The sequence below is a fragment of the Ursus americanus genome, chromosome 16, assembly GCF_024610735.1.
Source record: "Ursus americanus isolate L20-20 chromosome 16, mUrsAme1.1.p, whole genome shotgun sequence".
Lineage (NCBI taxonomy): Eukaryota > Metazoa > Chordata > Mammalia > Carnivora > Ursidae > Ursus > Ursus americanus.
In genome coordinates this window covers 19,923,654-19,949,210 of record NC_142142.1, presented here as the reverse complement: position 1 = coordinate 19,949,210, position 25,557 = coordinate 19,923,654, and the positions used below count along the sequence as shown (strand labels likewise).

General features: G+C 39.2%; 1 protein-coding gene across 2 annotated transcripts in view; it reads right to left on the bottom strand.

Annotated features, from left to right (window-relative positions):
- The window catches only part of CCDC81 (coiled-coil domain containing 81), a 38,159-nt gene extending 30,035 nt beyond the window's left edge, over positions 1-8,124 (bottom strand). For both annotated transcript variants that reach the window (XM_045815634.2, XM_045815635.2), the window contains exons 1-2: positions 8,046-8,124; positions 1,549-1,610 (exon numbers count right to left, since the gene is read on the bottom strand). In XM_045815634.2, the coding sequence (XP_045671590.2) occupies positions 1,549-1,610; positions 8,046-8,124 (141 nt within the window). The remainder of the gene's footprint in view (positions 1-1,548; positions 1,611-8,045) is intronic.
- Between the last annotated feature and the right edge of the window lie 17,433 nt (positions 8,125-25,557).

Below are 25,557 nucleotides of genomic sequence, written 5' to 3'. Positions count from 1 at the left end.
ATATATTGATCTCCAATGCTTCTGACATCAGATCCCCCATCTCCATTATCATTCAAAGGCTATGAGGACTAAGAAAACTTATATGGATGCCATAGCTACTTTTTTTTTTTGCCATTGAATTGTACCTTTATTTTATTTTTTTATAATAATATTTTTTATTATATTATGTTAGTCACCATACAGTACATCCCTGTTTTTTTTTTTATAGGATACTGGTTGTAATTTATTTTTCAATGGCTTTTTTAATCCATATTTAAGGTTCCTCTTGTCCTGGGTGCCTGGGTGGCTCAGTTGGTTAAGCGACTGCCTTTGGCTCGGGTCATGACACCCAGGATCCTCTGATAGAGCCCCACTTGCGGCTCCCTGCTCACCAGGAAGTCTGCTTCTCACTCCCCATCTGCCTCTCCACCCCTCCCCACAATGGCCCCACTCAAGCTCTCTCACACTCTCACCCTCTCTCAAATAAATAAATAAAATCTTTTTTAAAAAAAGATTCCTCTTATCCTAAATTGTGTGAAATTCTAAATTTTATTCATTTGCCATCAGAGAGAGGGAATTTAAGAGGCCATAAGAATCTCTGCTTTCTCATTCTGTCTTTTAGGTGTTGTCTCTCATTTAAAATCAGACAATCCAGCATCCAAGGCATATGGTGCAGTGTAGTGATCTCGGCTGATGGGTAGAAGAAAATACTTTTGGCTCTCAAACTAGGTCTCTGTCTCCCTGGAGATATCATACCTCAAGGGTTACAAATGCCTACAGGCACCATGAAAGAATGCAAGGGAGTGAAGGTAGCCAACCAGAGATTGCAGTGGCTAGAAAGTACAAATCCCATCCAAAGGCGAGAGCCCACTGTTGGCTCCAGCCGAGTGTCATCACGCAGGAGTGGAAAATGAGTATTGTTAAATCTGCTGATTTTTTAAAAAAAAACAGAAACAGATGCAAAACTTTATATAAACTTTCCAAATTTTAGGTGGTGATGACTAATTTAAATTATCAGACCAAATAAAAGTTTGAAGGATGAATTCGTCCCAAGGGCTGTCATATTGGGATCTCTGAGTAGCATATAAAAGTTCCACAACTTCCCAGATCCCTCAAAACTCCTCAAATCTCTGTCCAGTTCTATGGGATCCAAACTCAAAGCTGGGCAAAGTTTCTCATTTTTGGCAAGTTGAGTTCAGTCCCTGATTGTCGTCTTGTATTTCATTTAAAACCCATTCCCTGCAAGGAGGCAAGACAGGAAACAGTATATCCTTCTATAGCTATGCCAGGAACTATCAGGTCACAGATAAATAGAATTCATCTAATCCCTCCAAACATAGCCAGGCTAGTCAGCGATCTGCTTGGTATCACTAGAAGAGCAGGACTTTTACAAATTCATTAACTAAGAATAAAATCTATGTTTGTTAAATCCATAAGTCATAGTGTGAGCATCATAAAATCACAGGACTGAAAGTTAAAGTCTGCTATCTTGCTCACAGCGAAATTATTCAAGACTAAGGAAGAAAGATCCTTTGGACTCTTGCATTAAACTTAAAGTATAAATCTTACCTTGTGTAGGGATAGCTGCCGTTCCACAAATTCTGACACATTTGCCCAGATAGTAGAGACTTCTGAAATTGAAAGGAAATAAAAAATAATTTATTTAAGCACTCATGTGATAGTATCTAGTGCTAGTAAATAAAAAAATACGAAATGTGGAATCAAATAATAGTAATTCCTAATTCAGAATTAACAGAAAATAAGGTCATTCCCCAAAGTTAATTTTCCTAGTAACTAAAGCTCACCCTTTTAAGTTCCAAAAATGTGTTTAATAATAATAATAGAAATAGCAATAAATTTTTGAATAAAATCTTTCTAGGATAAAGGGAACTCTATCACACATTTCCTTTTATTCTATAAAGGAAATTCTATAAATTCTATAAAAGTGTGACAGAGTTCCTTTTATACTATAAATAGAGCTAGCCAAGTATAATGTAGACTTTTTTCTAAGTTTTTATTTAAATTCCAGTTAGGTAACATACAGGGTAATGTTAGTTTCTGGTGTACAATTTAGTGATTCAACACTTCCATACAACACCTGGTGCTCATCACAAGTTCACCCCTTAATCCCCACCACCTATTTCACTTTTCTTAATGACCCATTCAAAAAGCATTTATGGAGTGTCTACTCTGTGCCATGTGATAAATATAAACCTTCATTTGTATACCGTTCTATAACATAGGAATAAAGCCAAGCACCACTGAGGCATGAACGGCTTTTGTCTGTACATTAACTGTCTCTATACTTCTGTTTTTGCTTAATTCTTTTTTTTTGGAGGGGGGAGGGGCTCATTATAAGAGATTGTATGTGTATGTGTATCATCTTTCTCTACAACCCTGCCAAGATGATAAACTCCATGACAGCAAGGACCTAAGTTATTTGCTGCACTGAATCTTTGGGTACTATCAACAGTGAGTAGCATGTAGTGGCCTTCAATATTTTTTAAATGTCTTATGCCCATACAACATCATTACTAAACCTATAAAACAATATATTCCTTTTTTAATTGAGATTCAGTTAACACATAATATATTAGTATCAGGTGTACAACATGATTCGATATTTGTCTATGTTGCAAAATGATCGCCATATTTTTGCTTAATTTTTGACTTGCTTTTCATTCTCATGTTACTGTTACACTACCAGCTGTCACTGCTTTCTGCTGCTAGTGTTCTGCAGATCCCCTGCCTCACCCTGATTTACTGCTTCTGATTTTCTGTGTTTTTTATTTCAACAAATGTATTAATATTATCTCTAAAACAATAATTTCTAACAACAGACCCTAGGGTAGGGACCCAAGGTCTTGGATCAGTGCATAGACTTCTCATTATCTGCTTTGAATGATCAAAGAGAGGTCTTCTATGTTTTTCTTGTTCTGAGCTGTGTTCCCCCAAAAAAAACTGTGGTAAAAAAAAATAAGTAGTTGCCAATAACTAGTGTTAAATATGGGATATGAAGGTATACTCTACATACAACCAATATTTAGAGATACAGAGACTTGGCAGCGGCCACTGTGCAGAATGGACTTCACTGGCTCATGTGCCTCGCTCCGCTTCCTCTGCAACCAAGTCTGACAAACCCAGTATGGCTTAGAGTGAGAAATTCGATAAGTCGAAAGAAGGCAGAAACGCAGAAGAAAAATCCACTGCCTTCAAGGAAAAAGACTGAACAGGAGAAGCAAGCAGACGAATCTTAATGAGGCGTGCGCGGCCAATATGCACAGTATGTTCCACAAGCATTGCCTTCTTACTTCTTTTAGATGTATAACTTTGTCAGATGCAAAAAAGCTGGATCAAGTTTAAATGGCTGTGCTGCCCCTTTTCACATCAAAGAATCGAGAACTACTGACAACGAAAGCCACGCTTGCTTCTCCCATCTGCCTGTCTGGCTGGCAAGAAAGGAAAAGAACTTGCATGTTGGTAAAGGAAGAAGGTGGGTGGGAGGACAGTGAAATCTAGAGTAAAAAGGAGGCTGGTCCAAGGTGTCCTGCAGGCTGTAAAATGCAGTTTAATCAGAGTGCCATTTTTTTTTTGTTCAAACAATTTTAATTATGGGAATGCATAATTTTTAATATGCAAATAAAAAATTTTAAAACCTGAAAAAAAAAGAAATACAGAAAATTAAGTCTGTGTTGACATCTCCATTCCAAACCCAATGATGCGTATTAAAGATACTGTCCAGAGGTGCCTGGATGCTGGGTGGCTCAGTCAGCTAAGCATCTGACTCTTGATTTCAGCTCAGGTCACAATCCTATGGTTGTGGGATCCAGCCCTGGGTTGGGCTCTGCTCTCAGTGTGGAATCTGCTTGAGATTCTTTCTCCCTCTGCCCCTCCCCCAGCTCATGCATGCACATGTGCGGGCTCTCTATCTCTCAAATAAACAAAATCTTAAAAAAAAAAAAAAGATACTTTCCATTGAGGAACTCTTTGCAAATCAAGAGTGTTATGTTTTAATTCTCAAAATAAAAGATCAAGAACAGTGACATTTACCAGGTTGCCACTTTGGGATATGGATGCAGTTGGTGACAAAAGACCAATTCTCTCCCCACTTTGGAAACTGCTTGATTTATTGGTATAACTTTTATTTCTAATGGCTTAAACCATTACCTAAAGCAGGGAAATTGCAATCTTTTAATTCCAGTATAGCAGGGTTATAAATATTTTTATTAATATGCCAGAGGAGGAATAGGTTAAGGCAACGAAAGTAGCAGTGATTCTCATGAGCATCTGGGAACAAGTTGGGTGACAGAAATTTACTCACCCACCAAGAAAACTAGGGCGCATGCTACAGTGAGCCAAGTGACAAGATTATAACCACGTATTTCCTCTACCCTGCTCCATCCCCTATATTCCCCACTCTTTCCCACCACCATAGACAAAAGAATTCTACTTCTGGCTGCTAAGAACTAAGAAGGTCTTTCAATCAATCCCAATTGTATACTGAATTAAAATTTTCATCATGACCAAAAATGTCATTAATCTACTAATAATACAGAATCTCCATACGCAGATTTACATGGAGAACTTTCAAAGTTATTAAGTCAAAACTATTAAGTCTTTCACCGAGACTCATGATATGCAGCTCAAATCTCAGGAGAACAATCTATACCAAAAGGGAATGATTTCATTAGAGCCAGGAGAAACTATATAGCTTGCAACCAAACCCTAATGAAAAGACTTGACTGAGCTTAACTGGAAATTTGAGGATCGTCTTTCTTTATTTGGATGATATATTCAAGTCATGTTTTACTCTATACAATCTAACGGGCAAAGTTATATATGAGCAGAGTTTATTATTCTAAACTGAAATTTTCTATTTTTTACTGAAGAAAAAAGAAAACCTGCACATCATTCTCTTTAGGAAGCTTTAGGGTCCTGCACTTCAACTGGAATAGATAGATTCGAAAATCTTACAAAGCCATGATTTTTAACTTTGATTTTTCTGACATCCCAAAGTCAGAGAAGGTATCACTAAATCTCAAAACAAAAAGAATCATAATCCAGTCTAAGAAGTAAGTTAAAGAATATGCTAGTTTTACATTTTAGAGAAAGCTGAGATTATTATTTATTTTAATCGAATACTGAAATACCAAGAATCACTATTATAAAGAAATACATACCTTCTATACTCAGTTCAACCATCATTTGACTTCAAATTCTAAACATTTTATGCATTCAAAACCATACATTTTTTTAAGATTTTATTTATTTATTTGACAGAGAGAGAAAGAGAGAGAGAGCACAAGTAAGGGGAGCAGCAGGCAGAGGGAGAAGCAGGCTCCACAATGAGCAAGGAACCCAATGTGGGACTGGATCCCAGGACCCTGGGATCATGACCTGAGCCGAAGGCAGTTGCTTAATCAACTGAGTCATCCAGGCATCCCACAAAACCATATTTTTAAACACATTGCCAAGTAGCAGGAATACTTTATCTTATATATGATCATTATTAAAAAGAACTAAGTGTCCATTATGTAAATTATAGAATAATACATGCTTGAAATAGATATTAATACCAAATATAAAAGATAAGCTCCCTGACTTCATAAGACATCTTCTAAAATTAAAATACCGACACACAAAGCAAAATATTCAAGAGTGATTTGAACAAAGAAACGTATTCCCAGAGCATAGTGCAGTGAAAAGATCAGTGAAAACCTACAGCCTTCCTGCCTCCGAAGATTGTTAGCTATGTAGTCTTCAACAGTTTGACCAGTTCACATCCATAAAATGATGACAGGACCTGCTATGTACCATTACTACATAATACTAGACTTTGGTGAAACGTATGGAAGCAACAGGACTTAATATACACAATGATGAAAAGTTAACTTATGTGTTTTGCTGAGATTGGAAGTTTATCCTCATCCCTTTCACAATGGACCATTTGCAAACATTAATAAGTAGTCATTTGACTTCTGTTTCTGTTATTCAACCAATAAAGCTCTTGCTGACATCCCCAATGGTCTCCTTGTCAATAAATTCAATAGATATGCTTAGTTTTCACCTCTCTGACTCCTCAGTCATATCTACCACTGGTGACCACTCTCTTCTCTTTTAAACACCTGACCTGTTGGCTTCTGGGTTTTCTTCCTACCTGTCTCGCCATTTCTTCTCAGTCTCCTTTGTAAGCTCAACTTCCTCAACTCAGCCATTAAATGTTGGAATTTTCAAAGGTACAGCCCTTGGTCTTCTCATTCCCGACTCTTCTTAAGCAGTCACATCCATGCTCAGGGCTTTAATGATCACCAAAATGCTGATGACTCCCAAGTGTTTTTTCAGAAGCCCAGACACCCTCCCTGTTTTCAGGTTCTGGACCTATGTATCCAACTGCCTCTTTGGATATCTCACAGAGACACTTCACGTGCTCAAAACCAGGATCTCCCTTCCCTTAAATCTTGCCCTGTACCCAAGGTTTCAATCTCAACGACTGGCACCATCATCTATTCAATTATATAAGCCAGGAACTCAGAATTCATCCTTGAGACTTCCTTTTTCTCCCACCCTCCTATCCAGTCCACCACAATCCGTAGATTTTACCTCTAAATAGCCTTTCAGTCTGTCTACATCTCTCCACTTTTACTGTTATCAATTTAGACCAAGCTACCATTCACTCTCACTTAAGTTATTGTGTAGGCATTCTTGACCCTCCAATTCATTCTCCACTTGGCAACCAGAGCAATCTTCCAAAACACAAACTTGATCATGTCATTCAACTCCTCCTTTAGCTCCATGCAAAACACTTAATGGCCTTCAATCAGGCTTAAAGTAAAGGCCACTATCCTTAATATGATTTACAAGGCCCTGCATCACCAGACCCCTCCCTTTTTCTCCAGTCTCCTTTAGGACACACTCACTCCTACACTTATAGATCAGCCATATTGACTTTCCCTCAATTCCTCAGTCACACCATGGTCACTCTCATCAACACGCTCTTGTTTTTCCCTCTGCCAAGAACACTGTCACCTCCCCTCCACTCCCTACTCCATTGATCCATTTCATCTATTTAACTGCAACTCATTCTTCACATCTCAGCTCAAATCTTCTCTTCTTCAGCAAATTTTGACACACAGCCCCATCCTCACCTCAGTAAAAGTTCCCAGTGTACCACGCACCCCCCCATAGCACTTATTAATTGTAAATTAATATTTATTTCTGTGATTACTTGGTTAATGTGTATCTCTTCCCCACTAAACTATAAATTCTAAGGTTTTGCTCACCATCAGTTCTCTAGTACCCAAGACATACTAGGTTCTCAAAATCATTGAATAAATAAATTATATATAAACGTATAAATATGGCAAATATTTTTTAATCCATAAAACCATTATATTTAATGCTTCTTTTAGAATTATTGTAACAGGAAAAAATAGGAATGACACAGGGGAAAGAAAAGAGGCATCTACTCCTGTTTATTTTGTCTTCTGAAGTCATTTGGTTAAAGCATAGGCAACTTCCCTGAGTTACAATGACTTGATAGTAATAATAGTTTCCATTTCTGGAAACCCAAGTCTCCCATTGCTTACAGACATCTCAGTGTCATTTTAGGGGAACTCTTCTAAGAAACTATGCTTTTGATCAAGCCTAGTAAGTTTTCTATAAGAAGCTGCCCCGTCTTCTTCCAACTACCTAGTTCCTTTAATGATCATCTTAACAGAACCCCCAAAACATCGAAGGGCAACAAAAGTAGCCTTTTCTTTGCATGAAGTCTGAGAAGAAGCCATTTGGGGTGGTTGTTTTCAGCTAACATTTATTGAGCACTTACTTTGTGCTAGTCCCCAAGTTAATACATTATCTCCTTTAATCAAAATCCTCAGCTGGCGCCTTTCCCACATCAAGGCAGTCAATAAAGAAACTCTCTGGGCATCCAACCTGAGCCTGCTGTGATCACCAGCTGGTTGCCAAGACGACATGGCAACTCCAGAAGATAGGGAAGGAGGTTTTCTGCCTTCTTCCCCAAGTGGGTGAAAATCCAGCCCTCAGGGCCCTCGCTCCATATCGCTTACCCTCCTGGCTCAGCGACAGCAGTGTAGGCAGCACCTGCCTGCCCAGGTCCTGCACAGAAGGCACGATGGTGTCCAACATCGCAGATCTCCAGCTGGCTTGGTGCTCGGTCCTCGACAGGGTCTTTTCCTCTTTCTTTATATGGAGTTTATACAAAAGTGATTTTCCCACCCTCCAATCCCCTCTCCTCAGAACTTTGGATGTGCCTTAAAAATTACCAAATCTTGATTTTTTTTTTTTTCTTTCGTAAACGCTCTTTCTCACCGTCCTTCCCACCATGTGCTGGCTCTCCCTGAGTGGCTCCCACCGCAGGAACCCCAAGAGCGGTCCTGCACCAGTATGCAAATCCAAGCCCTCGTGGCCACCGAGAGGCCCAGTGAGAGGGTGAACGAGAGTCAAGAGCAGGGAAGGAGACTAAGGGAGGGTAGGCCAGCCGCAGGGAAGGCGAGGTGTGTTGCTAGGACACGACAAAGGCTTGCTGCGTTGCTAGGGTGTCAAAGTAAGGCCTTGGCCCCGCCTCCTATGATGGGTAGGGCCCCGCGTTGCCCGGGTGATTCCGGAGCTCCCAACAGCGAGGTTGGAGAGTAACTTCACGTTTTTACTTTGTTTTTGTTTTTGTTTTTGTTTTTTCTTTCCCTTCTTATTCTGGACAGCAAAGAGACCTGCTCACTTTTGTAACCACCTTGAACCAATTTGGGAATACCTTTTAACCCAGCGGTGGACATTTGAGTTTCCGGATCTGCGAGAGGGTTTGAACTGGACTTTTGTTTCTCGCGTTTGGTTTTCCCTGGGCTTTCTTCCTAGGAAACGGAGAGCCTGAGGACTGGGGAGAGAAACTGACTTTTCTTTAATGACAGTCATTTTTTAAATTTTTTAATTCCCTGTACAGTGCACAAATGTCATCCTACAGACTTGTTTTAATACTTTCCCCTCTGCTGATAATGAATTATCTTTCTCCAGTTTACTTGGATTTTTAATTTCTAGGAAATTAAGTGATACTGCAATTAAGCAAAAACTTCTTTGTATTTGCACTAGGGAAAGGTTATGCCTTTTTTTTCAGGATTTTAGAAGAATTCTTCACTGTTTGGGAAAACTATAATCATTACGATCGATGAGGCTGGTGGCAGTTGAGCAGCCAACACACCTGAGCCAGACTGCATTTGTAGCTGTGGCATTCATCGTGATTCTTCCTGTTGGTATAAGCGTGTGGCAACTTCATTTGCCTTCCAGAATAGTCATGCCTAGACATATATATATTAAAATATATATTATTTTGCTATATACAACTTACATTATACTGGAGTTCTGACTTTATATTAATTTTTTTAAGTAGGCTCCACGCCCAGCATGGAGCCCAACATGGGGCTTGAACTCATGACCCTGAGGTCAAGGCCTGCACTGAGATCAAGAGTCAGATGCTTAACCTACTGAGCCACCTAGGTGCCCCCTTTATATTCATTTTTAAATGGAATGGGTAAATAACCTTTATTATCCATAAACCTCACTTCAGGATAGTAACAAGGCATTCAGGCAGAATATTTGTTATAAAAAAAGGATCATTGTTTCTAATAGGACTGAGACCCTCTATACTAGAAAGTGAAAAGCCCCATAACTCAGCCTTTCTCTCTCTACCTTTTACTAAGAAGCTCAAAACTAGATTTTAGGCCTTTTATAAGCTAGTTTCTTGGAAAAAGAATTTCCTCCCACTCTCTCTTTTACCACCTGCCTTCTGTCCTTAGTCTATAATGGTGTTTAGGGTTCAAGCACTTGTCTTTGCAGAATAGGCTGTCTCAAATTCTTTGGGGAAATATGAAGGGAAGATTGTTCAATGGATCAGCAGTGAACAATGGGCAAACTCTTTTGTGACAGTTGTCTTGACAACTGCTGAGCAGCTAATTTTTAACGGTCATATCAGCATTATTATTCAATCTTAAGATAACGAAATTGAAAAAATGTATTTGTTTCTTAGAATAATATATAAGATTGACTTAAACATGGTAATGACACTTCTAGTCTCCAGAAAAGCTGTCTTCAGTTTCAAAAAAATGGTTATGAATGACTGCTGATTATTGGTGAATTACAGATGACCAAAGGAGGATCTACAAATGATGAAGGCAAAGACCATTGTTTCAACATCTTTTCCTTTTTTTTTTTTTTTAAGATTTTTATTTATTTATTCGACAGAGATAGAGACAGCCAGCGAGAGAGGGAACACAAGCAGGGGGAGTGGGAGAGGAAGAAGCAGGCTCCTAGCAGAGGAGCCCGATGTGGGGCTCGATCCCATAACGCCAGGATCACGCCCTGAGCCGAAGGCAGGCGCCCAACCACTGTGCCACCCAGGTGCCCCAACATCTTTTCCTTTTACCAGAGGTCTCTTGACAAAAGAGACTGTGGAGATACATGCTGGTGTTTACTAGCAACTTTGAATGAGCTATAAACATGTATCCTGAGAATACATACCCTTTAGCTGTTAACAAAGCTCAGGCAAACGTTGCAATTCCACCACTTAGAATTTGCTCTTTGGATACACCTGCATGATACAGACAAAGATATATATATATATGCAACATTATTTGTAATACTAATTCTTAGAATTAACCTAAGATAACCATCATAGAGAACTAGTTAAATTGTAAATTGCACTTTGGAATACATTTTAGGGAGTTTGCTTAAAATAAAGCTGTACAGCTACATGCAAAAGAATGAAACTTGACCACTCTCTCACACCATACACAAAGATAAACTCCAAATGGCTGAAAGACCTCCATGTGAGACAGGAATCCATCAAAATCCTAGAGGAGAACATAGGCAGCAACCTCTATGACATCGGCCACAGCAACTTTTTTCATGACACATCTCCAAAGGCAAGAGAAACAAAAGAAAAAATGAACTTGTAGGACTTCATCAAGACAAAAACTTCTGCACAGCCAAAGAAACAGTAAAAAAATACTAAGAGGCAGCCCACGGAGTGGGAGAAGATATTTGCAAATGATGCTACAGATAAAAGACTAGTATCCAAGATCTACAAAGAACTTCTCAAACTCAATGAATGAGAAACAAATAATCAAATCAAAAAATGGGCAGAAGATATGAACAGACACTTTTCCAATGAAGACATACAAATGGCTAACAGACACATGAAAAAAATGTTCAAAATCATTAGCCATCAGGGAAATTCATATCAAAACCACATTGAGATACCACCTTACACCAGTTAGAATGGCAAAAATTGACAAGGCAGGAAATAACAATTGTTGGAGAGGATGTGGAGAAAGGGGATCCCTCCTACATTGTTGGTGGGAATGCAAGTTGGTACAGCCACTTTGGAAAACAGTATGGAGGTCCCTTAAAAAGTTAAAAATTGAGCTACCCTATGACCCAGCAATTGCACTACTGGGTATTTACCCCAAAGATACAGATGTAGTGAAGAGAAGGGCCATATGCACCCCCCAATGTTCATAGCAGCATTGTCCACAATAGCTAAATCGTGGAAGGAGCCGAGATGCCCTTCAACAGATGGCTGGATTAAGAAGATGTAGTCCATATATACAATGGAATATTAGCCATCAAAAAGAACGATTTCTCAACATTTGCTGCAACATGGACGGGACTGGAGGAGATAATGCTAAGCGAAATAAGTCAAGCAGAGAAAGACAATTATATGGTTTCACTCATTTATGGAACGTAAGAAGTAGGAAGATCTGTAGGAGAAGAAAGGGAAGAAGAAAAGGGGGGTAAACAGAAGGGGGAATGAATCATGAGAGACTCTGGACTCTGGGAAACAAACTGAGGGCTTCAGAGGGGAGGGGGGTGGGGGATTGGGATAGGCTGGTGATGGGTAGTAAGGAGGGCACGTATTGCATGGTGCACTGGGTGTTATACGCAACTAATGAATCATGGAAATTTACATCAAAAACTAAGGATGTACTGTATGGTGACTAACATAATATAATAAAAAATATTATTAAATTTTAAAAATAATAAAGCTGTAAATTTATGTGCTGATATTTTTAAAATTTCAAGATATAAGTGAAAATTTTTTGCAGAATAGTATTAATATGATACTATTTGTTTCAAGTATATATATACATATAAATACATATGTATATTCAAATATATGTTTATAAATTCATAGAATATTTGAGAAAGATATATAAAAATATTAACAGTGGTTATTTTTGAATAGTGTGGAATTGTGTGTGGAGAGGAAGGAGTTCAGAGAACTTTTAGATTAACTTTTCTCCTTTATTTACTGTTTACCAAGAGCCTGGATTATTTTAGTAGTAATATTTTAAAGATAATTTGCCAAAGAAAGAGAAACAGAGGACAGGGAAAGGTACAAGAAGAGTACAGGGACTTAGGAAAGCACTGAAGGAGACAAACTGGGTCAAAGTGTTCCAAAGTACTTTAATATACATATACTTTTCTGCAAGCTTCAACTCACCTTGCAAAACTCACACTCAATGAATGGGCAGTCACTTTTACCCAGACCCCAAAGTATAGAGAATATTCAGTGGCTTGTATTAAGGGCAACTTGGAAACCTATTAAAAAAGAAAACATTTGTAATATTCTTGTTTTAATATTATACAATACAGAATAAAAATCTTCAATAAATAATTTAACCCACATCTAGTAAGTATCTAATATGTGTCAAGCACTTTGCTAGTTGGTAAGAGGAATACAGCAGAAAAAAGTCCCTACACCATTCATTTACCATTTAACAAATATTTATTGAAGAAAGTTCTAAAACCAGGATTGGGTTCTGATGTCAACATGTAAATTGAAAATTCAATAAATGAGCAAAATTACTCTAGAAATACCTTCTTAGGTATTTCACTCACCATGTTAGAGACCCTCATAGCATCTCTTGGTTCATAGACCCAATACAGTCAGTTTTTTTCTCCAACTTTGGATCAGATCACTTTCTTATGAGCATGTAATGAAGCAACTGGTTTATGATTAGGAAAGCAGTCTTGTCTGAAAAATTCAAGCAAATAGTAGAATTGCACTCAGTATTGTGAATGCTTACATTATGATAGGTACTCGGGAACTGAGGCAGACTGAAAATATGCCGGATGTATATCTCCAATCCCTTGCTTACTCAAGGGCTTAGGCAGAAGTGGACTTGTGGTGGCTTCCTACTACATTAACTTAGCTAAGATGGAACTGCATTTCCCAGAATTCCCTTCCCAGTATGGTTCTAGATTAGGGTTCGTAAAAAGAGAAATTTGTGTGAGATTTGAAAGACAGAAGTAAAGCAGAAGACATTTTTATGCTCTGAAGATTATTGTAGGGCCAGACACTGATCTGCTGGCTCACCACGTAGGCATGGCCAGCAGCCTGGCCTGCAGCTCTCCAGCTCCCACCAGATCTCCTCTTTCAGCTCCTCTGAATTCTCAACTAGGTGCATGTTCAACAGTGTGGCCAAAGGTACTACGTTATCCTACAGGTCACATGTATCACCAAAGTTAGATACAATGAGAGACAAATGCAAGTCCCAATTTGTTCTCACAGGTTCTAGTTTGTCCTCATGGATTCCAGCTCATCCTCACCAATTCCAATCTTTTTTTAATCTCCCCCATTTCGTGACCATTTTCCTTCCTGACTGTTGTTCCTGTTGACTTCAGGCCCAACACCAGACATAGAATGCTTAAGAAGCCCCTACAGTTATGTAAGGGCTAATGCCCATAACAATCCCATAGCCTTCATCATTCATAAGGCTTCTGCTTCTCTAACTAAACTGTAACTGATATAGGACTAGTGGTTAAACCTAAGGTATTTAAATTTAAATTATTCTCTTTCAGGTTTAGTTAGATTTGAAGTCATATAAATTAAGGACTTGTGTGCTGCAACTATATTATAAAGACACATTAACACTCACGTTAGAGGTATGAAGACAATGTAATAGGAGTATAAGGAGAGGAACATTATTTGTAATGAGATGATTTGTCTGAATGCTAAGTAAAAAGGTTTGGGCTTTATTTGGAAGTTGTAGATGGTTCCTGAAGGCCTTGGAATAAGATGATGACCTGATCACTCACAGAGTATTATATTCTCCAGTACTGTATTCAGATGAGGTTCATATTTCACTACATGATAAAAAGAATCCATATTTCAGATGGCAACTAAAATCAGAGAAATTTCTGAGGGAGATGAAGGAAATCTACCAGATTAAAAGGGTAAGTGCTAGCCATTGGAAGGCTAGCCACAGGATGATTAATGTTACTGACAATGACAGCTGTTTATAAACTTTTGAGAGATGAAATGGCAAAGATACAGCACAACTGATAAAAAGGTAAATTTGCTAATGTGACAAATGAGAATATTTTGAGACTAAGCTATAGACAGATCACCCAAAAAGGAAATATAGCAAAACTCATCAAATCAGACTACTTGAAAACAGAGCATTTCAAATAATAGACAGCACACTGTCACCAATCTGCCTGGACTGTCTACAGGATTAAAGTCATACAATAGGACTTCCCATGTTTAATAGATGTGACCTCAATGAATAATAAATATGATAATAATACCCATGTATATAACATTATATATTTATGAATAGAAAGTTGATATTTATGTTATAATCATCTGACCTGCTCCTCTTATAAACATTTTGTAACTTCTTCTTTCTCACATGTATTAAAAATGAAAAATCTGGCATTGAAAACCTGAGCTAACATCTAATATTAGCATAAATAATTTGTACAGCTGAAAGAAATTATATTTCTGAACTTCAGTTTTTATTTGATAAAAGTAGGAATAATGATGATAAATACTAATAGAGGAAATTCCCATATTTTAAAAGAAACAATGGAAAAACTAAAATAAGAAAGATTTTTTGGTTTCCAAAAATTCTAAACTTTCAGTTACTTATCCAATTTCACTATTTTTCAAAGGCAAAATAAAATGTGTATTCTACAGACAAAACAATACTACTTGATTTTTTTTAAATGAAGACTACTGATCAATAAGCAAACTCTGAAAAGAATTGAAATTAGAGGATTTTAAGCAATGTGTGATAAGTTGGTTAGCCAACTCGACTCACACAAAGATTAATTTAAAATGGATTGCCTTGGACGAGGGAGTTCATGGCCATAGCACTACTGTTTGCCTCTCGCTCTGGAAGGCATCCTCCAGGACAGAAAGGCAGCTTCATGATGCTGAACTGGTTCTGAGTCTGATTTACTCCCACATAGCACCTCAAACATGTACTCCCAAGTGGATGTTTCAATGTAGGATCCAGTCCTGGTGAAGCAAGGGGCACATTTGGTCACACCGAGTTCTTCTACTACTCTCTCCAGCCTGGTGAGTGTCTTTATGATCATCGCTTTAAATTCTTTATCAGACATGGGAGAGGAGTTAAGATGGCGGAGGAGTAGGGGTCCCCTTTTTCAGCTGGTCCCCTGAGTCGAGTTGGATAGGTACCAGACCATCCTAAAATCCACAGAATAAGCCTGAGACACAGAAAGATACATCTGGATCTCTACAAATGAACATCTCCAGTGCTGAGTATTGAGGTACGAAGCGGGGAGCCGTGAAACCGTGCACAGATGTCGGAAGGTAAACAGAAGGGGGAGGGAGCCACCACGTTCAGGCGCTGGGAAGCGGTAGCCACCTGCATGGGGGAGCGAGCAGACTCACGGACTGACACCCGTGAGAGAGCAGACTGAGACCGTAAGCTGGGGAACGCGGCAACCAGTCTGAAAACCGGAGCTCCGGAGTGCGCGTGAACCACACTGAAATGGACCTCCAGAGCACCTGGGGGGTGGCTGGCAGTGTTAGAAACACAAAGGACAGAGACGCTCCGGCCCTGGAAGTGAGGGCTAGGATGACTGCTGTGGGGTGCACATCCCAGGACGCTGCAGGGTTGAGCAGCACCAACAGAAACAGAATTAAAGTGGCCAGAACATCAGTGGAGAAGGGTCCGCAATCCCTCTGTTCTGAGACAGAGGCTGAGATTCGGCCACTGCTGCTCTGACTCTCAGAAGAGGCACAGCAAACAGCCAGGGAAAGCCGCCAGAGAACAAAAGCCTGGAAAGACCTGCTCACAGTGTGCCCATCCCCATCCCCCTTCGCAGGGGACACGGAAACTCTACTCAAACAGGGTTGCCTGAGTATCGGTGCGACAGGCCCCTCCCCCAGAAGGCAGGATGAAAAATCAAGAAGCCCACATCCCTAAGATCCCTATAAAACAAGGGAGCACGGCCTGGGTCCCAATCAATAATCTGGGCTCTGGACAACCCCGCAAGCTCTCCTCATCAGAATGACGAGAAGGAGAAATCCCCCTCAGCAAAGAAAAGACAATGAGTCTGTGGCCTCTGCCACAGAACTAATGGATATGGATATAACCAAATTATCAGAAATGGAATTCAGAGTAACAATGGTCAAGATGATGTGTAGACTTGAAAAAAGTATTAAAGAAAATGTTAATGAGAATATATAATCTCTAAGGGCGGAAATGAGAGCGAATCTGGAAGAAATTAAAAATTCTATGAATCAAATGCAGTCAAAACTAGAGGCTCTGACGGCCAGGGTGAATGAGGCAGAAGAACGTATTGGTGACTTGGAGGATGGATTAGTAGAAGAGAACACTAAAATAGAAACGTGGCTCAAAAAAATCCAATCTTAAGAATGTAGGTTACAGGAGATTACTGACTCAATGAAACGATCCAATGTCAGAATCATCAGCATCCCCGAGGGGGTGGAGAAAAACAGAGGTCTAGAAGAGATATTTGAACAAATTGTAGCTGAAAACTTCCCTAATCTAGCAAAGGAAACAAGCATTCATGTCCAAGAGGCAGAGAGGACCCCTCCCAAGCTCAACCACAACAAACCTACGCCACATCACGTCATAGTGCATTTCGCAAATATTAGATCCAAGGATACAGTATTGAAAGCGGCCAGGGCAAAGAAATTTCTCACGTACCAAGGCAAAGGTATCAGAATTACGTCAGACCTGTCTACACAGACCTGGAATGAGAGAAAGGGTTGGGGGGGCATTTTTAAAACTCTTTCAGAGAAAAACATGCAGCCAAGGATCCTTTATCCAGCAAGGCTGTCATTCAGAATGGATGGAGAATCGCCAGTCATTAACCAATTTCGTAACCACGAAACCAGCCCTACAGGAGATATTCAGGGGGGGGTTCTATAAAAGTAAAAAGGCTCCAAGAGTGATACAGAACAGAAAGTCACAATCTATAGAAACAAAGACTTTACTGGCAACATGGCATCATTAAAATCATATGTCTCAGTATTCGTTCTCAATGTGAATGGCTTAAATGCTCCCATAATGCCACAGGGTTGCAGACTGGATAAAAAGAAATGACCCATCCATTTGCTGTCTACAAGAGATTCATTTTGAACCCAAAGATACATTCAGACTGAAAGTAAAGGGATGGAGTACCATCTTTCATGCAAATGGACCTCAAAAGAAAGCTGGGGTAGCAATTCTCACATCAGATAGATTGGATTTTAAACTAAAGACTATAGTTAGAGACACAGAAGGGCACTATATTATTCTTAAAGGATGTATCCAACAAGTGGATATGACAATTATAAATATATATGCCCCCAACAGGGGAGCAGCAAGATACACAAGCCAACTCTTAACCAGAATAAAGAGACATATAGATAAAAATACATTAATAGTAAGGGACCTCCACACCCCACTATCAGAAATAGACAGAACACCCTGGCAAAAACTAAGCAAAGAATCAAAGGCTTTGAATGCCATACTCGACGAGTTGGACCTCATAGATATATACAGAACACTACACCCCAGAACCAAAGAGTACTCATTCTATTCTAATGCCCATGGAACATTCTCAAGAATAGACCATGTTCTGGGACACAAAACAGGTCTCAACTGATACCAAAAGATTGAAATTATCCCCTGCATATTCTCAGACCACAACGCTCTGAAATTGGAACTCAACCACAAGGAAAAATTTGGAAGAAACTCAAACACTTGGAGACTAAGAACCATCCTGCTCAGGAATGACTCGATAAACCAGGAAATCAAAAATCAATTTAAACTATGGAGACCAACGAGAATGAAAACACAACGGTCCATAACCTATGGGATACTGCAAAGGCAGTCCTAAGGGGGAAATACATAGCCATCCAAGTCTCACTCAAAAGAATAGAAAAATCTAAAATGCAGTTTTTATATTCTACCACAAGAAGCTGGAACAGCAACAGAGGGACAGGCCTAATCCACTCATGAGGAAGCGGTTGACCAAGATTAGAGCAGAAATCAATGAATTAGAAACCAGAAGTACAGTAGAGCAGATCAACAGGACTAGAAGCTGGTTCTTTGAGAGAATCAATAAAATTGACAGACCACTGGCAAGACTTATCCAAAAGAAAAGAGAAAGGACCCAAATCAATAAAATTATGAATGAAAAAGGAGAGGTCACGACCAACACCAATGAAATTAGAAGGATTATTAGAAACTTTTATCAACAGCTATATGCCAATAAAGTAAGCAATCTGGAAGAGATGGAGGCCTTCCTGGAAACCTATAAACTACCAAGACTGAAACAGGAAGAAATTGATTTCTTAAACAGGCCAATTAATTAGGAAGAGATTGAGTCAGTGATAAACAACCTTCCAAATAACAAAACTCCAGGCCTGGATGGTTTTCCTGCGGAATTCTACCAAACATTCAAAGAAGAAATAATACCTATTCTCCTAAAGCTATTTCAAAAAAAATAGAAACAGAAGGAAAGCTACCAAACTCATTCTATGAGGCCAATATTACCTTGATCCCCAAACCAGGCAAAGACCCCCTCAAAAAGGAGAATTACAGACCGATTTCCTTAATGAATATGGACACCAAAATCCTCAACAAGATCCTGGCTAATAGAATCCAACAGTACATTAAAAGGATTATCCATCATGACCAAGTGGGATTCATACCTGGGATGCAAGCGTGGTTCAACATTTGCAAATCAATCAGCGTGATACATCATATCAACAAGAAAAGTCTCAGGAACCATATGATCCTCTCAATTGATGCAGAAAAAGCATTTCACAAAATACAGCATCCTTTCCTGATTAAAACCCTTCAGAGTGTAGGGATAGAGGGTACATTTCTCAATCTCATAAAAGCCATCTATGAAAAGCCTACAGCAAATATTATTCTCAATGAGGAAAAGCTGGAAGCCTTTCCCTTAAGATCAGGAACATGACAAGGATGCCCATTCTCGCCATTCTTATTCAACATAGTACTAGAAGTCCTTGCAACAGCAATCAGACAACAAAAAGGGATAAAATGTATCCAAATCGGCAAGGAAGAAGTCAAAATGTCTCTCTTCGCAGATGACATGATACTCTATATGGAAAACCCAAAGGAATCCACTCCCAAACTATTAGAAGTTATAGAGCAATTCAGTAATGTGGCGGGATACAAAATCAATGCTCAGAAATCAGTTGCATTTCTATACACGAATAATGAGACTGAAGAAAGAGAAATTAGGGAATCCATCCCATTTACAATAGCACCAAAAACCATACGTTACCTTGGAATTAACTTAACCAGAGACGCAAAGGACCTATATTCTAGAAACTATAAATCACTCGTGAAAGACATTGAAGGGGGCGCCTGGGTGGCACAGCGGTTGGGCGCCTGCCTTCGGCTCAGGGCGTGATCCCGGCGTTATGGGATCGAGCCCCACATCAGGCTCCTCTGCTGGGAGCCTGCTCTTCCTCTCCCACTCCCCCTGCTTGTGTTCCCTCTCTCGCTGGCTGTCTCTATCTCTGTCAAATAAATAAATAAAATCTTAAAAAAAAAAAAAAAGAAAGACATTGAGGAAGACATAAAAAGATGGAAAAATATTCCATGCTCATGGATCAGAAAAATAAACATAGTTAAAATGTCTATGCTACCAAGAGCAATCTACACTTTCAATGCCATCCCGATCAAAATACCAATGACATTTTTCAAGGAACTGGAACAAACAGCCCTTAAATTTGTGTGGAACCAGAAAAGGCCCCGAATGGCCAAGGAATTGTTGAAAAGCAAAAACAAAGCTGGGGGCATTACAATGTCGGATTTCAAGCTATACTACAAAGCTGTGAGCACAAAGACAGCATGGTACTGGCACAAAAACAGACACATAGGCCAATGGAACAGAATAGAGAACCCAGAAATGGACCCTCGGCTCTTTGGGCAACTGATCTTTGACAAAGCAGGAAAAACCATTCAGTGGAAAAAAGACAGTCTCTTCAATAAATGGTGCTGGGAACATTGGACAGCTATATGCAAAAGAATGAAACTTGACCACTCTCTCACACCATACACAAAGATAAACTCCAAATGGCTGAAAGACCTCCATGTGAGACAGGAATCCATCAAAATCCTAGAGGAGAACATAGGCAGCAACCTCTATGACATCGGCCACAGCAACTTTTTTCATGACACATCTCCAAAGGCAAGAGAAACAAAAGAAAAAATGAACTTGTAGGACTTCATCAAGACAAAAACTTCTGCACAGCCAAGGAAACAGTCAAAAAACTAAGAAGCAGCCCACGGAAGGGGAGAAGATATTTGCAAATGACACTACAGATAAAAGACTAGTATCCAAGATCTACAAAGAACTTCTCAAACTCAATGCACGAGAAACAAATAATCAAATCAAAAAGTGGGCAGAAGATATGAACAGACACTTTTCCAATGAAGATATACAAATGGCTAACAGACACATGAAAAAATGTTCAAAATCATTAGCCATCAGGGAAATTCAAATCAAAACCACATTGAGATACCACCTTACACCAGTTAGAATAGCAAAAATTGACAAGGCAGGAAACAACAAATGTTGGAGAGGATGTGGAGAAAGGGGATCCCTCTTACACTGTTGGTGGGAATGCAAGTTGGTACAGCCACTCTGGAAAACAGTGTGGAGGTCCCTTAAAAAGTTAAAAATTGAGCTACCCTATGACCCAGCAATTGTACTACTGGGTATTTACCCCAAAGATACAGACATAGTGAAGAGAAGGGCCATATGCATCCCAGTGTCCACAATAGCTACATCATGGAAGGAGCCAAGATGCCCCTCAACAGATGACTGGATTAAGAAGATATGGTCCATATATAATGGAATATTACTCAGCCATCAGAAAGAATGATGACACAACATTTGCAGCAATGTGGACGGGACTGGAGGAGATTATTCTAAGTGAAATAAGTCAAGCAGAGAAAGACATTTATCATATGGTTTCACTCATTTATGGAACATAAGAAATAAGAAGATCGGTAGGAGAAGAAGGGAAGAATGAAGGGGGTGGGTAAACAGAAGGGGGAATGAACCATGAGAGACTGTGGACTCTGGGAAACAAACTGAGAGCTTCAGAGGGGAGGGGGTTGGGGGAATGGGATAGGCTGGTGATGGGTATTAAGGAGGGCACATATTGCATGGAGCACTGGGTGTTATACGGAAATAATGAATCATGGAACATTACATCAAAAACTAAGGATATACTGTATGGTGACTAATATAACATAATAATTATTATTATTTTAAAAATTAAGAGATGGGAAGATTATGCTGTTTCTTAAACTATTTGATCATAGAAGGTTTTCTTCACAGTATCTAGCAGACTTAGTGTTTTATGGTATGCATATTGAAAAACATATTATGCCATATTCAATAAATTCATATTCATATTTCATATGATACTCATATATCACATTCAAGAAACTGGGAATAAACTGAGGTTTTGGAAAGTATCATTCCCTAGTGAAAACAAAGCCCAAAACACCTCTCAAACCTCAATTTCTTTCTTTATGGATCCTTCTGAAACTCTAAAGTTGGAAGCTACTTAGGGACGCTTAATCAGGGAAGCACTTACATCTCTACAAAGCATACTGCCCTCATATCTTGTTCAGCCTTTCAAAAAAAAAATCTACTGAGCATCTCCTGTTTGCTAACAGTTAAAAAGATAGTCAACCTCAAGAAGTTGACTGTCTAACAGGTTAAAAAGACAAGTAAATAGGCAATAACTATTTAGCATGATTAGCTACCACAGAATGCTATAGGATTCCGTGAAAGAAAAGAAAAGAAAAGAAAAGAAAAGAAAAGAAAAGAAAAGAAAAAAAGAAAAGAAGTGAGATCAAAGCTGAGACCTAAGGAGGGATTATAGGAACAAAGGGAATGGAAGAAGAGTATATCATGCAAAACTGAAAAACATGAGCAAAGACCCCTTCAAACCATACACACATGGAATATGAGCAAGTTGGGGTGGGGGAGATGAGTATTAGGAAATAAAGCTGAAGAGGTAAGGAGGATCTGTAATGATTCCTTACTTCATTCTGAAATCGAGAAATTGAAGTATATTAAGCTAGGGATTGAGATGATCGTATCTGTATAGTATAAAGATCACTCCAACTGCAGTGTGGCAAATAGATTAGAGGAAGGAAGGATTAAAAACAGCAAAGGGACTTTTTAAAAGACTCTTTCAAGGAAGGACTAAACCCTTCCTATTCAAGATGTTGTCAATGGAACAGCAGCAGCAGCAGCAGCAAATGGCAGCATCACCTGGAAGCTTGAAGTGCAGACCCATCCCAAACCTACTGAATCAGAATCTACGTTTATAAGGTCCCCAGAAGATTTCTTGGTACAGTAGAGTTTGAGAGGCACTAGCCTAAATAGCACAGTAGATGCAAAAATAAAGAAGTAAACACATTTAAGAACTATTTTGAGGAAGACATGCTAGTACTTAGCATAACCGTTGATTGGATAGGGCAGGAAGGAAAGAGAAATCAATAAAGGTAAAGAAGCCTGATAGAAATTAATGCAATTTCCTAAGGTAAGGGACACTGGGAACAGAGAGGGAGAGGAAAGAGATGAGTTCTGTTTTGTACACAGTTGATCCTTGAACAACATGGGTTTTAACTGTGCAGATCCATTTATACATGGAGTTTTAAAAATAAATACAGTACAGTGCTGTAAATCTAATTTCCTTATGATTACTCTTCTTATGATTTTCTTTCTTTTTTTTAAGATTTTATTTACTTATTTGACAGAGAGAGACAGCCAAGGAGAGAGGGAACACAAGCAGGGGGAGTGGAAAGGAAGAAGCAGGCTCCCAGTGGAGGAGCCTGATGTGGGGCTCGAACCCAGAATGCTGGGATCACGCCCTGAGCCAAAGGCAGAGGCTTAAGCACTGCGCTACCCAGGCACCCCTCTTCTTATGATTTTCTTAATAACATTTTCTCTTCTCTAGCTTATTTATTCTAAGAATATAGTATATAATACATATAACATACAAAATATGTGTTAGTCAACTGTTGACAGTAAGTCTTCCAGTCAATAGTCGGCTATTAGTGGTTAAGTGTTTGGGGAGTCAAAATTTGTAAGTTTTTGACTTATATTTGACCAGAGGGTGGAGGGGCTGGTGCCCCTAACCCCTGTATTATTCAAGGGTCAACTAACTACTGATTTTTAAGTTCCAATAGGAACTTAATGAAGCTTTTCAGGAAACAGCTGGAAATAAAACTCTGGAGTTGAGAAAAGAGATCTGGAGTCATCAAAATGTGTTGAAATAGATTAGATCACTCTAATTAGATTAGCTGCACTCTCTAACATGGTAGCCTCTAGCGTCATGTGAGGACGTGAAATGCGATTACTGTGACTGGGAAACTGAATTTTAAAATTTTATTTACTTTTAATTAATTTAAATTTAAAAGTTGGGGCACCTGGGGACATCTGGGTGGCTCAGTCGTTAAGCGTCTGCCTTCGGCTCAGGGCGTGATCCTGGGGTCCTGGGATTGAGCCCCACATCAGGCTCTTCCACTGGGAGCCTGCTTCTTCCTCTCCCGCTCCCCCTGCCTGTGTTCCCTCTCTCGCTGGCTGTCTCTCTCTCCGTCAAATAAATAAATAAAATCTTTAAATAAATAAATAAATAAATAAATAAATAAATAATAAAATTTGGGGCACCTGGGTGGCACAGTGGGTTAAGCATCCAACTCTTGGTTTTTGGCTTAGGTCATGACCTCAGGGTCATGAGATTGGGTCCCACATCAGGCTCCTTGCTCAATGGGGAGCCTGCTTCTCCCTCTGCCTGCCTCCCTCTCTCTCTCTGTCAAATAAATAAATAAAATCTTTAAAAAATAAAAATAAGAAAAATTTAGCATCCAAATTGAGATGAGCTATAATTATAAAAACCAGATTTTGAAGACTTAGTTCAAAAAAAGTAGAATATTTCTTTTTTTTTAAGACTTTATTTATTTGACAGAGAGAGAGAGAGAAAGAGAGTACAAGCAGGGGGAGCAGCAGAGGAGAGGGAGAAGCAGTCTCCCCTCTGAGTAAGGAGCCCGATGTGGGGCTCAATCCCAGGATCCTGAGATCATGACCTGAGCCTAAGGCAGATGCTTAACCGACTGAGTCACCCAGGTGCCCCTAAAAGTGGAATATTTCATTTTTTTTATAAATTACATGTTGAAATGATAATATTTTGCATATATTGGGTTAAAACATATTAAAATTAGCTTCACCTGCTTTTTAATTTTTTTAATGTGGCTACTAGAAAAAATTTAATTATATATATGACTCACATTATATTTATATGGGAAACCACTGCTTTAGAAGTATGCAGTGAGAAACATAGAGAGGCTAGGATAACATTCCATGGGATGCCATAGATAGACACGCCCTTGAAAAGAGAGACAGAGAAGGTCGTGTGGCACATGTTATGGCAATCAAGACAAAGCTCAATCATTTCAAGATGGTTATGATTAAGCATGCAATGCCAAGTAAAAGAAAGATTAAAGTGTCCAAAGAAGCCAAAGATGACTTTGTAGATTAAAGTCAGATTGCAAAAGGTTGAGGAGTCAATAAATTGTAAGGAAGTAGAGACAGCAATTCTATTGAGAAATCTGTCTAGGAAGAAGAGTGGATCAAGAGAGGGCAGGGGAATGTCATAGAAGGGCTTTTTGTTTAAGAGAAGAAAGAGGTGAATCTATTTAATTATTGTTGGGAAGAGGCCAAAAGAGGGATAAGATATGCTATTTAAAGGGAACATTGACGCAGGGAGAATCCCTGAGAAGTTAAACCAGGATGGGCTTTGGAATGAAGATGAGCCTTGGACAGGTAGAGAGAGTACATCCATCCACAGTGATAGGAAGAATGGAGAAAAGGATAGGTACAGATGTTGGGCTGCAGGAAGTGGCAAGCATTCCCATCTGATAACATCTACTTTCTCAGAAAGTGACTAGTTGTCAGCTGATGAGAGGGATTAATGAGTAGGAAACATATAAAGAGAGCAGGAGAATTTTAAAAATTGTCATGGGACTTCTGGTGTCCTTTTTGGGATGCAGAAACCTGGACAAAGAGATGCTGCCAAACTTACCATGAGCAAACAAACAGCAAATTCAGAACTTTCTTTAATCTATCCAAGAGTTGAGGTTGTTAGGGTAACCAAAAGAGAGACAAGATGTGATACTGGCTTATCTACACAAAGCTGAACAAGAAGAGAAATTCAGCTAAGATGATTGGTTAGAAAGGGTG